We start from the raw sequence: 16009 nt of genomic DNA, 5'->3' as shown, positions 1-16009 counted from the left end.
AAGCGTTGGCCGGAAAAGTAGAAGATTGGTCCCAGTCCACCCTAACAGAACTTTTTAAGGACGGGTTGGACACGGAGGTCCTGAGGTGGTTGCTGGGTCGGGATGATCCAGACACCTTGTATGAGTGGATCCAACTGGCCGGTAAGGCTGAGCATGCCCATGAGACTTTCGCTCATCGGAAGGCGGTGAAGTACGGCAAGTTCAATAAAAGTTCCTGCACCCCCATACCTGCTGAGAAGCCAGGGCGATGCACATGGGAAGAGGAGAGGGAACGACGCTACGTGAAAGGGCAATGCCTTCGATGTGGGAAGGAGGGGCACAGAGCGGTGGCGTGTCCGAAAGGGAAGTCAGAGGACCGGCCAGGAAAGTCATCGAGAAAGTCTCCATCCCTGCCCTGAAAGATGAAGGCGGCATTCGCGGAGACCGAGATTGAGGACGTCCCTTATTTTGGGGACGACGTGGAGGGCGAGCAAATCCAGCCGGTGGGAAATGCCAGCCACCTGCTTTAAAGGGTGCCGCTGGGCAGGTGGACGAGGAAGGGCGCGACCACATTTTGGTGAGTGGAAACTTCGCCACGTTGACTATGAAAGTGAAGTTAGGATCCCGCATGCGAACTGTTGAAGTGTGGGCATTGATTGATTCGGGGTGTTCGCGTTGTCTAATGCACCCTGACATGGTGGCTGCATTAGAGCTGCCTACGTTCCCGTTAAAACAACCCATGATTTTTACTCAACTGGATGGGTCCACAGCGGGGGGTAAACCAGTGACTCATTCCACGGGGATGGTGGCATTGCAAATGGGCAGCCACCGGGAGGGGCTACCTTTCGTGGTGGCACCAGTGGGGGGTCCTTTTGTCATTTTAGGGATCCCTTGGTTGGTTCAGCAAAACCCGCATATAAACTGGGTGCACAGGACTGTGACTTTTGCTGATGGGTTCTATCAAGCCCCTGACAATGACGGCGGGGAGGATGGTGCCGTGGGGAGAGCGGCGGCAGTGGTGCCGCATTTTGTCAGTCCTCCCTTGGAAGGTTTGCCGGACCAGTACCAAAGCTTTGCAGATGTGTTTGGTGAGAGGGAGGCGGATCAACTCCCACCGCATCGTAAAACGGATTGTGCCATTGAATTTGTGCCAAATGTTCAGCTACCTAAGCCTAAGATCTATGCTATGACCCAGAAGGAACTGGCTGCGCTCAGGGAGTTTGTAGACAAGAACTTGGCTAGAGGTTTCATTGAGCCAGCGAATCCACCGATGGGTGCACCTGTTCTGTTTCGACCAAAGAAGGATGGGACTTTAAGACTGTGTACCGATTATCGTGGATTGAATGCCCAATCAATATTAAATAAATATCCTTTACCGCTCATCAAAGACATGTTAGCACATCTGGCTAAGGGGAAAATCTTCTCTAAGCTGGACTTGAGGGAGGCATATTTTCGTATTCGCATACGAGAGGGGGATGAATGGAAAACTGCTTTTAATTGCCCTCTGGGATCTTTCCAGTATAAAGTGTTGCCATTTGGGTTGGCAGGGGCACCTGGGGTGTTTATGCAATTGATCAATGAAGTGTTGCATGACCATTTGTTTAAAGGAGTGCTGGTGTATTTGGATGATGTATTGATTTATACTGAAACAATGGAGGAACATGAGCGATTGGTGAAACAGGTGCTCATGAAACTGAGAAAAGCGGAACTTTATGCTAAACTGTCAAAATGTGAATTTCATAAGGCTCAGATTGATTACTTGGGCTATAGAATTTCGGACAAGGTGTCATGTTCACCGTTTCAATGTGCTTGGTACATCGTAACGTTTTGCATGTCATTTGCCTGATACGTGTTTGATCTCGGGAGAGAGGAGGATTCCTCGTCAGGGAGTTGTTATCTGTTGGCCGCTGGGTTGGAATGTGTTTGGGTTATCTCATGTGTTCAAGGTTGCTTTCCCAGGATGTGTGGAAAACGGTTACCAGCACCTGGGAGGGGGGTGGTTGCTATGGCTGGTAGGGGGGAGGGATTACGTTTGGAGCCGAAGGTTTTTAGTTTGTATTTGGCGCGCTTTTAGTCATTTTCAGCTTTCTCTGTATCTGCCATAATTTCCCTAATAAATCAGATTTCATTTAAGTAACCTCTTGTGAGTCTGAGTGTTTGGGATAGGCAACCATTACACAAGGGTATTGAGATGGACCCTGCAAAAATCCAGGCCATCCTGGAATGGGAGCATCCATGCACGCGTAGGCAGCTCCAAAGTTTCCTTGGGTTTGCCAACTATTACAGGCAATTTATCCAGGGGTTTGCAGAGATAGCTTTACCACTTACCGAACTGTTGAAGACTAAGGGGTTGGGGGACACCCGTAGAGTAAAAAACCCTGGAGCGCTGCTGAAATGGTTGCCGGAGTGCCAAGTGGCTTTTGACAGACTGAAAGGGCTGTTTACAGCTGAGCCTATACTGCAACATCCTGACCCACTAAGCCCTTTGTGGTTCAGGTAGATGCTTCTGATTTCTCTATTGGTGCACTCCTGTTACAACCAGATGAAGAGGGCTGTTTAAAGCCCTGTGCTTATCTCTCCCGTAAGTTTTCTGAGACGGAACGCAGATGGCATGTTTGGGAAAAGGAAGCTTTTGCAGTTAAGGCTGCTTTAGAGACTTGGTGTCACTTGCTAGAGGGGGCTGCATACCCTTTCGAAGTTTGGACTGATCATAAAAACTTGGAAGCTCTTAGCTCACTCCATAAACTCAGTCCTAAACAGATCAGGTGGGCGCAATTTCTCAGCCGCTTTGATTTCAGATTGAAATTTATTCCTGGAAAGAAAAACTTCCTTGCTGATGCGCTTTCCCACCTACCTCAGGACTCAGGTTCCGCACCTGATGTGGTGGGGACATTGTGGACAGAACCTCAATTGAGTATGGCAGCTGTCACTCACAGCCAGACTTGTGGGCAGCAGCCCTCTTTGTCAATTTCACCGGCTGGGGGGGGGGGGATTCCGATGCCTTCTCATTTGCAGCAGCAGTTTCTCTCTGAGCTGAAATCTGATACTTGGTTGCAAGCAAATAAACACACTGTTACTTTTGACCGAGGCTTTGCTTGGAAGCAGGACCGTCTCTATGTCCCTGACAGCTTATGGAAGGAGATTCTGTTCTGCTCTCACGATGACAAAGTGGCTGGTCATTTTGGATTTGTAAAGACCTTGCATTTGGTGCGCAGACAGTTCTGGTGGCCCACTTTGAGGCATGATGTTAAAGACTATATTGCTTCTTGTCCTGTGTGTGTTATATCCAAACGCAAGCGGGGTAAGCCACAAGGCTTGCTGCAACCAGTGGCCAGTCCATCCCACCCTTGGGAGGAAATCTCCATGGACTTTATTGTTGATTTACCTCCTAGTCAAAGAAAGACTGTGATTTGTGTCGTGAAAGACTATTTCTCTAAGCAAGCGCATTTCATTCCGTGTGCCTCACTTCCGTCCGCTCAACAGCTGGCCCGCCTTTTCTTGGTTCACGTGTACAGGCTTCATGGGAGCCCCACCCGTTTGGTGGCCGATTGCGGGACACAGTTTATGTCACAGTTTTGGCGCGCATTTTTTAAATTGCTGGGCACCAAGCAGGTGCTTTCCACTGCGTCGCATCCTGAGACAGACGGATCTACAGAGGCCCTCAATTCCACTTTGGAACAATATTTGAGGGCTTTTGTTAATTATCAGCAGGACAATTGGGTGGATCTCCTGCCATTCGCTGAGGTGGCTTATAATAACGCTGTGCATCAAAGCACAGGATACACTCCTTTTCGTACTGTTTTTGGTAGGGAGTTTGTCCCCATTCCTGACCTGCCTCGCCCCACTTCAGCTCCTACTTCTCCTTCTGACTGGGCTGCGCACCTCGGTGATTCTTGGCCTGTCATTCAACAGGCTCTGGCAGATGCCCAAGCTGCCTACAAGCGGCATGGGGATAAGAAGCAGGCGCTGCAGCCAGATATCAAAGTTGGTGATAAGGTCTACCTTTCCACCAAATTCATCAAGTCGCCTCAACCTTCCAAGAAGTTGGCTCCTAAATTTGTGGGTCCCTTTCCCATTACCGCTGTTGTCAATCCTGTGACTTTTAAATTGGATTTGCCTCACAATCTCAAACGTTTGCATCCCGTTTTTCATTGCAGCTTGCTCAAACCTGCTCAGGAATCTGATCGCTGGCATCCTCAGACCCCAGCTCCCGCACCTATTATGATTGATGGTCAGCAGCATTTTGAGGTCAAGGAAGTTCTGGATTCCAGAAGGCTTCGCAATACCCTGCAGTACCTTATTCGCTGGAAGCATTTCCCACATCCTGAGTGGGTGGCTGCACGGGATGTTAACTCCCCCATCCTGGTTCATCGTTTCCATTCTGCTTATCCTCTTAAACCTGCTCCTTAGTTAGTTTTGGGGGGGCGGTATGTTATGTTCACCGTTTCAATGTTCTGGTACATCGTAACGTTTTGCATGTCATTTCCTAGATACGTGTTTGTTCTCAGCCGGGAGGAGGGTGTCAGTGTACGGAGTGGTAATCTCTTGGCTGCTAGTGTGGAATGTGTTTGGGTTATCTCATGTGTTCAAGGTTACTTTCCCAGGACAGTGGCTAACAGTTACCAGCACCTGGGAGGGGGGTGGTTGCTACGGCAGGGAGAGGGGCGGGACCGCATTTCAAGCTGAGGGTTTTTATTTTGTATTTGGCGCGCTTTTGTTCATTCTCAGCTTTCTCTGTATTTGCATACTAATCCTTCAATAAATCAGATTTCATACAGTTACACTTGTGAGTCTGGTTCACTTGGGTTAGGCAATCATTACATATTACTTCTATACTATTACTATTGCTACTACTGTTGCCTCTATGCTATATTACTATCACTTCTATACTATGCACTATACTATTACAGAGCCTGTTCTGTCTTAACTCCTCTCTCTGGGATTTCTTCTACTTTTTTCTTCTTGGTTGTTGCTTTTTCATGGCCAGCATGTTTAGCTCTTGAAGCTTTCCAAGTTGCACCTTCCTTTTCCTTACTGGATCTCTCTGCCATTTTTTCTCTGGACCATCACTCCCTTTGAAGGAAAAACACCTTCTTTCTTTTGGCTGCTGCAGTTCTCCATTCACTGGTGGCTGCAGAGCTCCAAAAACTTGCCTTTCCTCCCACACCTGTGTCAAAGTTGCTGCTTAATTGGCAACTCTGCCCTGCTGACACTGAGGAGAAGGCTCAAATGGGAGGGAAAGAAAGGAGCACAGAGACCGGCAATCTTTTCAAGCAGTCTGCTCTTTGACAGGACTACCAGCCCATTTATGAGAATATTATTCTCTTTAAACAGTAGGGTATAAATGTGAAGCTTTTCTGGGAGTTGGTTTCTGTAGAGAAAATAGCCATCTTGGGTAACTGTTCATTAGGACTAATGCTCTAGAATTCTCAAAAAGCGCCTTGCAAATTCTGTCTCAGTTTCTCAGGATTATTCCACAAGGTTTAAAATCTGAGGAGTCAGTGAATCAGACACGACTCAGGAAAGACTGAATCAACCTGAGCCACTTCTTAATATCAACCATAAGTCTTCATGAAAGCAGCATCAAAATGGACCAGAAGTACTTTAGTACTTCGTAACTTATTTTTCTGTAGTAATGGATTCAAACAAAACTGATTGTAAAGAAGCTGAGAGAGGTGGAACACACAATGCAAGACTAGTGCAACTTCCTTTACCAATACTTTGCATGATCCTGTCAGTCAAAAGCAACTTCTATGTGATGAAATCACATACTAATTTCTATTAGGTTCCTTATTTAGAGTCGTGGTGGCTGAACTGCTATGCCATAGGAATTGGGTTGGTTCTATCACTAGAAACCAGCTTCTCAAAAGAACAAAATTTAGAAGCTTATTGGGAAATAATAAGGGAATAAACAGTTGCTTTTCAATTTTTTAAAAAAACCCTAAAAATCCTCCAGTAAATTCTTTCCAAAAGAAAACCAAGCCTAGACCAGCACTGTGTCCCTGACAGTTCTTACAACTTGAAGTGTGGGATAAGTGTAACAATATGTTAAACTTCTTTCACTAAATGAAAATGCTTAAAAAGAACATTGAGTGTGAATTTATTGATGCAAAGAGCTAATGCCAAGAATAACCATTTATTTATTTATTTATTGGTTTCCTATAATTCCCCATTTGGGTTCCTCATTTTTTGTCCACAGTTCAAATCAGTACTGCTCAAATTTTGTTGCAGATCCTTGTTCATCAAAGTTTGTGACCTTAAGACTTGAAAACTTATGAAATCTTAGAAAAAAGACAGAAGAATTGTCACCCAACGTTCTTGAAATACATGCACGGTCAAGGAATGCATATTACACCAGTCTGGCATGTTAGAATTTATTTCTGTGTAGCAATGGATCTTAAGTGAACAAACTGTATGTAAAGTGGCTGATGTTGTATGTAAATCTTGAGAAACATACAATTAATAAACAATTTGCTGTACAAATTTAATTAAACATATTTTGCTAGAGTCCAAACAATCAACTCCATTAAACCAGACAGGAAATTAGTATTTGGCACCATCAGTTTAGGCTGATGGTGCAAAACCTACCCTGTTGTTACCCATGTCAAAAATAGAATAATACTCTTTCAGGAAGACATCGCCCAGGATCCATAGAGGTTGCCCATTTGGGGAAGGCACATATGTTGGCTCAATTGCAAGTGCACAGTAGCCATTGTTCTGTAAAAGAAAGAGAAACAAATTGCTTCAGATTGTGCCCCTATTGCAGACAAGAAAGAACATCAATCATATTTTACTGAAATCTGGATTTGGATTGTGATTAAATTACAGGACATAAAAACAATTGTCTAACTCAGGTTCTTGTTATGTAATTGTGTACGAGTATAATTTTCTATGGCTTGCTTGCAAGGACCTGCTATTGGTATGAAATCCATATTATTTGTGCTCCAATACGTGGCTGATTTTTCAAGAGCAGCCATCTGTGTCTTCTGCAAGTATTCTGACTGAATTACAGAAGGCGGATTACAGATCTGATAGCTCCGAATTAAGGGACATACTTTCTGTATGTCTCTTAAACAGAAACCTATTTTATATATAGAATAGTGTGAGCATAATGCTATTTCCACAGTCTCAAGATGTTATTACTGAGATATGGAAAATCAATTTCTTAAAATGAATTGGTTTCAAATGCACTAGAGAATTTAGAAAAGCGGTACAGCATACTTACATTGGAGACATAAGCAGAAGGAGGTAGTGGGAACTGGGATCCATTAATGAAAAAGGTAATGGTAGGCATATTCTGGACATTGTTGCAGTCCACCTCATACTGTGAAGGAACAAATATAAAGGAAGGTTAAATTGAGGGTATAAGAGAGGTTGGTCAGATTATATCAGCACTTGAAAACAGATAAACAAACAACAGCCAGTATGATTGTGCTACTGTATGTTTAGCAATCCCTTCATCTTCACAGATACAAAAACCAAATAAACTCTTATCTCCTTCAGTCAAGCTTGTCTTTAAGCTATGCAAAATTTCTTTGGGTCAATGAAATGATATTCAGATGATTTATGGTCACTAGGGGTAATAGAAAAAATAATTAGTTTTGCATTTTTGTGTGGACTTAAACTTTGTACTTCTGAGCTTACTTACAAACCACTAGCAAACCTACTCTTTTTTGGAATTTTCAAAATTGCATACTTTTGTGCATTGTTGCATAGCTCAGCAATGTGCAAATATGTGCACAAAAAGGTATATTATAAGGAATCGCATGCAAAAAAAACCTGTTTTAAATTTATTGAACTCCATACAGTATTTTGTTATGTTGGAGAAAATACCCCATAGATAGATAGGATTTCTCTATCCGTAATGGCGACAGTCCCTGAACAATCACAAAATTTTTCAAGATTCTTTCCTCTACTTACTGAATTTTCATAAGGAGCTTTCACAGCCATAAGGAAATCTGTTAAATACTGTCCTGGGATAGTTAGCAAAAATGTTCCAGTGTCCACAATGCCCTGGCAGCCTTCACTGCACCAGCCAGTAGCCTGGTTGCCAACAGTAAACCTATAGAAACAACAAGAACACAGAATATTGATAACAAAATTACCAACAAATAAACAAAGCAGACTAAAATTGGTAAAACAAATAAATTCCTAAGTATTCCTAATCTAGATAATCAGCCTTCACCAACTTGCTGCCCTACAAAGGTCATGCTGGCTCAGGATTGTTGAAGTCCAACAAATATGGAAGGCTGATCAAGATGGCTACATATACCTTTGAATGAATGGAACATCCCTTTGGGTGGAATTAGATCTGCCATTACTTGGATTTCATTATATTTTATATTGATATTTATTGACTATTGATATTATTTATGATTTTATTGAATTCTAAATTGTTTTATTGTGAACCGCCCAGGGTCCCCCGTGTGGGGGAGATGGGCGATGATAAAAATATGATAAATAAATATAAATAAACAAACAAACATTCAAATGCAGAGACCTTGCTTCATTGCAGATCAGCTATAAATATTGGTACCATAGTTATGACCATCCATAAATATTGGTGAATATTTTACAAGCATCATGTCCACTAAACATTCAGTTCTATACAAGCAAACAGGCCTGAATATTGCAACTGATCCTTGGAAAGATCTCTGCTAGGAATTTTGGAAGCCAGCTACCAGCAAATGTAAAACAATACAAAGCAAAATGGGCTTCAAATGTTAGATAGCTTCATGTGTATGTGAATGTATCTTCTATGTAGAGTTCATACTCCACAGTATATTAAGATATTTAACATATTTGTTCAGTGGTGTCTTTTGCTAAATTCAGTGGCAACTTCTTCTGAACAAACATTCTTAGGATTGTGTTGTTAATGGGTTTTCATCGACTTCTCTTCATAATGTATGCCAAAGTAAAATACCCCCAACCTTCATAGGGCCTATAGTTTTGTAGCAGTTTCTCACCTCTCAGACTGAAGTATCTTCATGCTGGAAATGTTGTTTTATTTAAACCCAGCTTGCAACTCTAGTGCTTTAAATGCAGCAATGGGAATAGTTCAAGCTTCCCTAATGAATGACTGAGAGGCTCACTTGACGCTTACATTCCAGCCTTTTCAGTGAAGACGACTTTTTAAAAAAGGCATTTAAAAATATTATATTGCTCTTAGAAGTAAAATGTTACTATAATACTACTTTTTATTACTAGATTTATGATGATGATTTGATATATTATGTGTATTGTTACTATTATTGTTGCTGCTGACTGAATCTTGCTTTGCTTGTACTTGTACTGTTTTCTTTGTTGATTTTTATACTGGTTTTATATTTACAATGTTTTTCAGAGATCTGCATTCTACCCAAGAATGGCAGATACTAGGCAATCTAGAAGCTGATTGGATGAATGAATGAATGAATGAATGAATGAAGGGAGAGAGAGAGAGAGAGAGAGAGAGATGGCCCATTTGCTTTCCAAGTTTTCCTTCCCCCAAACCTATTTAGAAACAGCAAAGAAGCATTAATCAGCTCTGCCAAAATGCTAATACACCTAACAAATAGAGAGGAAAATCCTTCCATCGTTTATAAAGGGATGAAGGAGCAGGAACTCATTAAAATAAAATGGAATCAGATGTAGAGCAGGAAGAAAGAATATCACTTACTCTTCAATATTGATCTGCCAGTAAGCCTGCTGAATCACAGGGGCCCAAGTAATTTCACCAGTGAACATCTGAGGGTCAATGCCTCCCAATATCAGTTCTCCTCCATACTGAACAGTTGGTTGGCTGATAGTAAAGGGAGGAAATGGACAAAAAAGACAGTATTAGTTATAGCTTTTCATCTGCTTGAGGTCTTTATGTATAAAATAAACATGCATAGGATCATTTTCACCAGAAAATGTGGTCAGAAAGTAAAAAATAGCTGTTGGGTAAAATTGAAAGAGAACAATGAAGAGACTGAGCACAGATTGCTGTGCAATCTGAATTCTGAATTCTAATTATTAATTCTGAATATCCACACATCCCAGCTCCCCCACCCCCACCCCCTATACACACTTCACTCAACTGCTCACTCCACTGAGAACCATTCTTTCAAAGGCTGTGAAATAGTCAACTTTCCACCATTCCAGTTGTGAGATCAAAATATAGTTACTGTATGTTAGGGTACTGTATGTTAGGGACGCGGTGGCACTGCGGGTTAAACCGCTGAGCTGTCGATCGGAAGGTCGGCGGTTCGAAACCGCGCGGCGGGGTGAGCTCCCGTTGCTCGTCCCAGCTTCTGCACACCAAGCAGTTCGAAAACATGCAAATGTGAGTAGATTAATTGGTACCGCTTCGGCGGGAAGGTAACGGCGTTCCGTGAGTCATACTGGCCACATGACCCGGAAGTGTCCTATGGACAACGCCGGCTCCAAGGCTTTGAAACGGAGATGAGCACCGCCCCCTAGAGTCGGACACGACTGGACTTTACGTCAAGGGAAACCTTTACCTTTACCTTTTATGTTAGGGTAAAAAACTAACATGATTTGCATTAAATGATCTTGATCATACACTCCTAGTGTGAATAAAGTAACAAGATATATTTTAAAATCAACAATTATTTTAAACACAATAGAATTTTTAAATCTCTTTCTTATCCTGGTTTTTTCCCCCTCTTTCAATATAGTTCATAGCTGGAATGTTGAACTTGATTAGATTTGTGATGATGGGATTGAGCCATGGAATAAAAGTAGAAGTTGCTGTATTCCAGCTAACCATCCTGGGGGGGAAGTATAATTACATTTACACACTATGGCCCAAAATTTAGATTGGTTAATCTTACCGTGAGAAGTAAAAGCTGAAAATGGGTTCAGAAATCTGGTTTTGACTCATCATCTGGTACAAGAGTGCCTCCTTGTAATCTGGAATAGGATTGGTCATGCCCAAAATCCCATCAAAGTTGCTATAGTAGAAGGGATAGGTGGGTTCGTACACACTCAAGCCAAACTGCTGGTTTTGAACTATGATATTCTGGATCTGACAGGATTGAAAAATGGATTTTACTTGCAGTTCATAGCATTGCACCAATTCTGCACTTTCACTTGAAATCTGCATATCTTTATCATAAAGATAAAGCTACGTGGTGAGCATAAAGTCTTGTTCAAGTCAAGCTTGATTCCTGGTGACTTCCATATCATTTTCTTGGCTGCAATGGAAATGTATAGAAATAGTTTCCACTGCCTTTCAGGAAGTATATTTTTTCATCTTCCCAATCTAGCCTATAATCCTGTTGATCACTGGGAGTCTCTCATCCATGTCCTAACCAAGCCCAAGCTTGCTTAGCTTTCAAACCCAAACCACACAACTAGAATCCAAGCATAAACAGTTCATATTACTCCAAAGCTGATACATTTCAAACTTCACACTTAAATGTAAAGGATAAATGGTTAGCTAAATAAATGTCTTTTATGGGACACACTGTTCTGATGGGAATAGTTCCTTGCCAAAGGACAGCGGGTACCAATTTGAGATCCTCCCAAATTTGCTGAATTACTATTCCCAGTACACTAAACTAGCAAGGGCAGTGGTGACTTGCTGAAAGTTGTAGTTATCCATATGTCTGTGATACCACTGTCTGTGGAAAGAGATAAAAAAGACAAGATAGCAGTTGCATGTCACAATTACAAAAGGGTCAGGGCTTTGATCACACTGCTGCCACTGTGTTATATTGCCTTTATTTGATCCCCCTGCAGATCCTGGTGAGAGCTATCCTGATTATAGGATAGAGATGTGGTAGACTCTCACTTAAGGGTCATTGTCCTGAATGCATTCTATCACCTTCAGCAAATATGCCAGCTATTCCCACCAATGGTAGCAGGTACCTGATTGCCATGATTCATGCTTACAAGATTTCAAGATGATAGTATTTTATCTGATTGATGTTGTAACATTCCCATAGCTCAGAAGGTACTGCTGGTGAGTACTGCAAGACCAGACCTTTTATAACAGCACCCTCTCACTGGAAACTTAACTAGTTGGTCACAAAGTTTTGAAGGCTGATCTGATGTTGGGCCTTCAGTGTTAGATAATGATCTGGTTTTGATCAGAACACTGCTTCTATGGCTTTTATTATGATGCCAATTTACTTTCATTATATGTATTGTTTTTAGATTTATGTTCATTTTAATGCTTATTTTATGCATTGGTCCCCTAAAACAGTTATAAATGTAACTATAAATGTCAATAAATAACAAGAGCTAATTCTAATGAATTAATCAGTGTAACACAGTTAGGGATCAGTGACTAACAACTTGGTTAAAATCCACTCACCTGCATAGTATCATAGCCTGTCCTGATACTCAAGCTACCAGATCCATAGTGCAGGATGAGAGTTTGTTTACTATAGCTTTTATAAGTAGATGACTGGCTTGGGTAGAACGTATGATGGTTTTCTACAACAAAACAAGAAGAAGAAAAAAGAAAGTAGAAGCTTTTCTCTATGTGGCAGTGAACGATCTTTTCTTCCATCCTTAGATCACAACAAATTTTACTTCACAACTGGCCCACAGTTTCAATCTCTCATGATGAAGGAAAAGTCCACATCAAAGTCTTAATTGCTCACACAATGGCAAAGGGATGGAAGGAGTTTGAAAGAGGCATTTCTCAAAAAAGACACGCGTAAGAAACATCCTTATTAGTACATGTCAAGATGTCCTCTTTGGTGGACCCAAATCAAATCAAATCAAATCTATGGACAACATGGCAACCTTCAGCATTTTAAAAATGCCTGAATTCCTGCCCAACCCCCCAAGATATTAGGAAGTGCACTTCCAATGAGAAAACTATTACATGTAGAGTTGATCCTGACCCTGACCACTATGGACCAGTGGCATACGTAGAATTTTGAAGCATGTTATGGATGTTCTCATAAACTGATTGCCATTATTGGCCTAGCAAATGAAATGCACATTTGCCAGATGGCAAATCTAGTCCCAACTATTTTCAATTTTGTAAAAAAAAAATAAGGGTGCAGATAAGAGCACAATGAGGTGAAATGGTTTAATTCCTACCTTTACCACTCAAAGCACCTACAATGATGAAAAAGGGGCCCAAATGTTTCAGCTCTTCTCCCTTCAGTGATCTACTCACTGACTGGAAGACTAAGTTATGGTCCCCAACCCAAAAAATGTTCCTTACCCATAGACAATATATAAATAATTTAAAATAAGGGGAAATATATTTAATCTTAACAAAAATAAATATTTTCTCTAGAAGCAGACATTCAAAACATTCAGCAAGTAAGTGGACTACTCACCACAGGCCTTTGATGTACAATACATGGAAGGTACCCACAGAATACCAGAGCCAGTGTCCAAAACAACCAGAAAATCCTGTGGTGGAGTCCCAATGCTGATTTCTCCAAAGTAGAAAGACTATCAAATGAAAACCTTTATGAGACAGATTTCACAATAACTTTGGAATAATTTAATAAGTAGGAGACTGCCGCTTCCTGACAATATCTGCCCATCCTACCAGATCAGATAGGGTAGGCACATTCCAGGTCCCTTCCCTGAAATATTGCCATCTAGTGGGACCTCAGAAGTGTGCCTTTTCCGTGATTGCCCCCACCTTGTGGAACATCTCCCTCCCAGTGATCCAGCAGGCCCCCACCCTTTTAGCCTTTTGTAAGACCTGCGGGTGTCTGGAGTTGTTTGTTGAGGGGGCAGATATGGTTTTGGTTTTATGTTTTTATGGCTCTGTGGTTTTATTGTTGCTGTGAGCCACCCAGAGTGCTGCTTAAGATGGGCACCCATACAAATCTTTTAAGTAAGAAAGAAAGAATCCTGTTTGTCTGGATTTCAGATGAACTTTTTAAATCATGAAGAATTAACCTATAATTTGTATGGTAAGGAAAGTAAAATGCACTGCTCTGTTACACAAGCATTTTCTCAAAAGGTAAACCATGCAAGAACACAATCAAAATCTCTTAAGCTACCCATATTCTATAACTACAGGTACCTGTTCTAAGATCGGGCTGCAAATATTCAGATGACCACAAAATGACAGCAAAGAGACACAGTCCACTCTTAACGTTTTGCTGCCATCTCACAGTCTCCAGATTTTTGCAGCCCAGATCTGGCAGCCCTAGGACGCAAAGAAACTAGATTTCTATGCATTCAGAGAAGGAGTTATTTTCTATTCTCACCTTGCCCATTCTCCATGAAGAAGAGAAAAACCATTTTAAAATCTGAATGGTGGTTTGTCTCTTTAGCAGTGGTTACTGCTGAACTGAACAAGTGAAGCAAAACATTGGTTGTGTGTCCATTGAAGAGCATATGCTAGACACTGTGATGCTTCAGGACAGAGGCTTGTTGTTAGTATCAAATATAGTTTTTGGATCCAATGCGATTTACTGAGAAGTAAACTTTATGACTCCAGATGTAGGCTACCATCCCTTGCTTGGCTGCTGTCTTTTATTAAATAGACAGTAAATCAGTAAGTAATAACAATAAACTGCAGCCCTAACCCAGAATGCTCACCAGTCACAGTAAAAGAACTACCCCAAATACATATTGTATTAAGATGCTCTTTAACAAGATGGACATATCTGGGTATTATTGTCAGAAAACAGTGGTCCAATCACAAAGACACGGGAAAATATGAAATTCATCTTGAAGCTAAAATATGTTGCTGAATAATCAGGTGACCCCAAAAATTGAGTCAAACAAATAAATGGATTGTGTTCTTTCCCGAGCTCAGGCATCAGCAGACAATGGACAGTTGCTCACAGGAAAATAGGAAGATGAAGTAATTAAGTGATATCTCAATATACATCAATAAGACCATATCGGTTAGTTCTGAGAAGAGCTATTGTGATGTACTAATAATATAGAAAGTTAAATGTTACAACTACAAAGTTAGGTAAAGGAGCAGGAGAGGAAAATGCAGATGTATCTCATTTAAATACTCACATCCAAGTAATTGGTCATTGGTTCATATGCAACACTGAATTTATTGAACTGATATTTTAATCCAGGATCAATATGGTATTTTTCCAAAAATTCTTCCAGCACACCATTCTCTCTCATATTTTCACGGATGGACTTTCCTTTCCTCAGAATGATTCTACATACCAAGAAAGATAGCCAGAGTATCCTTCACTATCACAATTATCCCCATATTTTTAATACTTTTGTTACTGAAAACTGTAATTTCCCATCAAACAAGTCCTACACAAACAAGAAATTAAGTGAAGAAGCAGGCATACAAAGCTTGCCATGGAATTATAAAAACATGATTTTGCCATCAATGTTTGCCCAAAAGTATGTGCTCTGGATTGTTTCAGTGCTATTTTCATTTAATGTATGCCCTTAGCTGGGATACTCACCTATGCAAGCCCTCTGACAGGTGGACACAAACTAATGCCAGAATCAACCACTTCATGATGCTTCGTGTCTTGGGGAATTATCACAGGGAATCCAAAAAAGTTGCCAATGATTAGGCTTGTGTGAGTCCACTTTTATAGTCAAGGCAACTGTTCTCTGCTATCTAATCTCTTTGCTCTTGCACTCCTTCTTTTTTAATCTTGTTATACAAAGCCAATACCAACATACTTTGTTTTCTTATGGATGATAGGAATGAACTTTGCTTTGTCTGAAATAATTTCAACCAGATTTTTGTCCTTGATTTTAAATAAAAGAGTGATAGAATTTGGCTTCACAAAGCATTACTGGTAGCAAAGATTATATATGATAATATATCAATATGGCAAACTATTCCATTCTTTTAAGAACTAATGGAAAATGAATGAATAATCACAGTGGCTGTAGTGAGTAGTTATGCAAGGTTGGACAAGCTTAATTTTTATTGAATTATGTTTTAGATTTCTCCTTTTATGCTTGCCAAAATTTGTGTAGAACCATGACCTTGGAAAACTGCACGTGATTTTGTCCACCATGAAATTTGATATTTCAGAGCGTGACTGTGTCAATTCATCCTTCCATTCTCAGCTTGTGAAGGTAAAAGAATCTCAGATTCTTAATTGGAGCAATGTAT

The 16009-nt window shown here is 40.9% G+C and overlaps 1 protein-coding gene across 1 annotated transcript; it reads right to left on the bottom strand.

Annotated features, from left to right (window-relative positions):
- Window positions 1-6339: 6339 nt before the first annotated feature.
- On the bottom strand, window positions 6340-15429 carry LOC134494850 (pepsin B-like). Its single transcript, XM_063300091.1, has 9 exons — window positions 15342-15429; window positions 14926-15079; window positions 13269-13386; window positions 12284-12405; window positions 10797-10990; window positions 9638-9760; window positions 7900-8041; window positions 7205-7303; window positions 6340-6696 (listed from the first exon to the last, which is right to left on the bottom strand). Exons 1-9 carry the CDS (start codon window positions 15395-15397, stop codon window positions 6544-6546), a joined length of 1161 nt encoding a protein of 386 aa, XP_063156161.1. The 5' UTR covers window positions 15398-15429; the 3' UTR covers window positions 6340-6543.
- Between the last annotated feature and the right edge of the window lie 580 nt (window positions 15430-16009).

Source organism: Candoia aspera, chromosome 3 (genome assembly GCF_035149785.1).
Source record: "Candoia aspera isolate rCanAsp1 chromosome 3, rCanAsp1.hap2, whole genome shotgun sequence".
Classification (NCBI taxonomy): domain Eukaryota; kingdom Metazoa; phylum Chordata; class Lepidosauria; order Squamata; family Boidae; genus Candoia; species Candoia aspera.
The sequence above is the reverse complement of the archived record's forward strand: the minus strand, read 5'-3'. Positions and strand labels throughout refer to the sequence as shown.

What these genes read in the sequence shown, in the direction of transcription:
- LOC134494850 (XM_063300091.1), bottom strand. Translation starts at nt 15,397, where the DNA reads ATGAAGTGGTTGATTCTGGCATTAGTTTGTGTCCACCTGTCAGAGGGC. An exon ending in CAGGCTATGATACTATGCAG is followed by an intron (nt 10,991 to 12,283) that starts GTGAGTGGATTT and finishes CAATCCTGTCAG; the next exon opens with ATCCAGAATATCATAGTTCA. An exon ending in TGGCAGATCAATATTGAAGA is followed by an intron (nt 8,042 to 9,637) that starts GTAAGTGATATT and finishes TTGTTTCTATAG; the next exon opens with GTTTACTGTTGGCAACCAGG.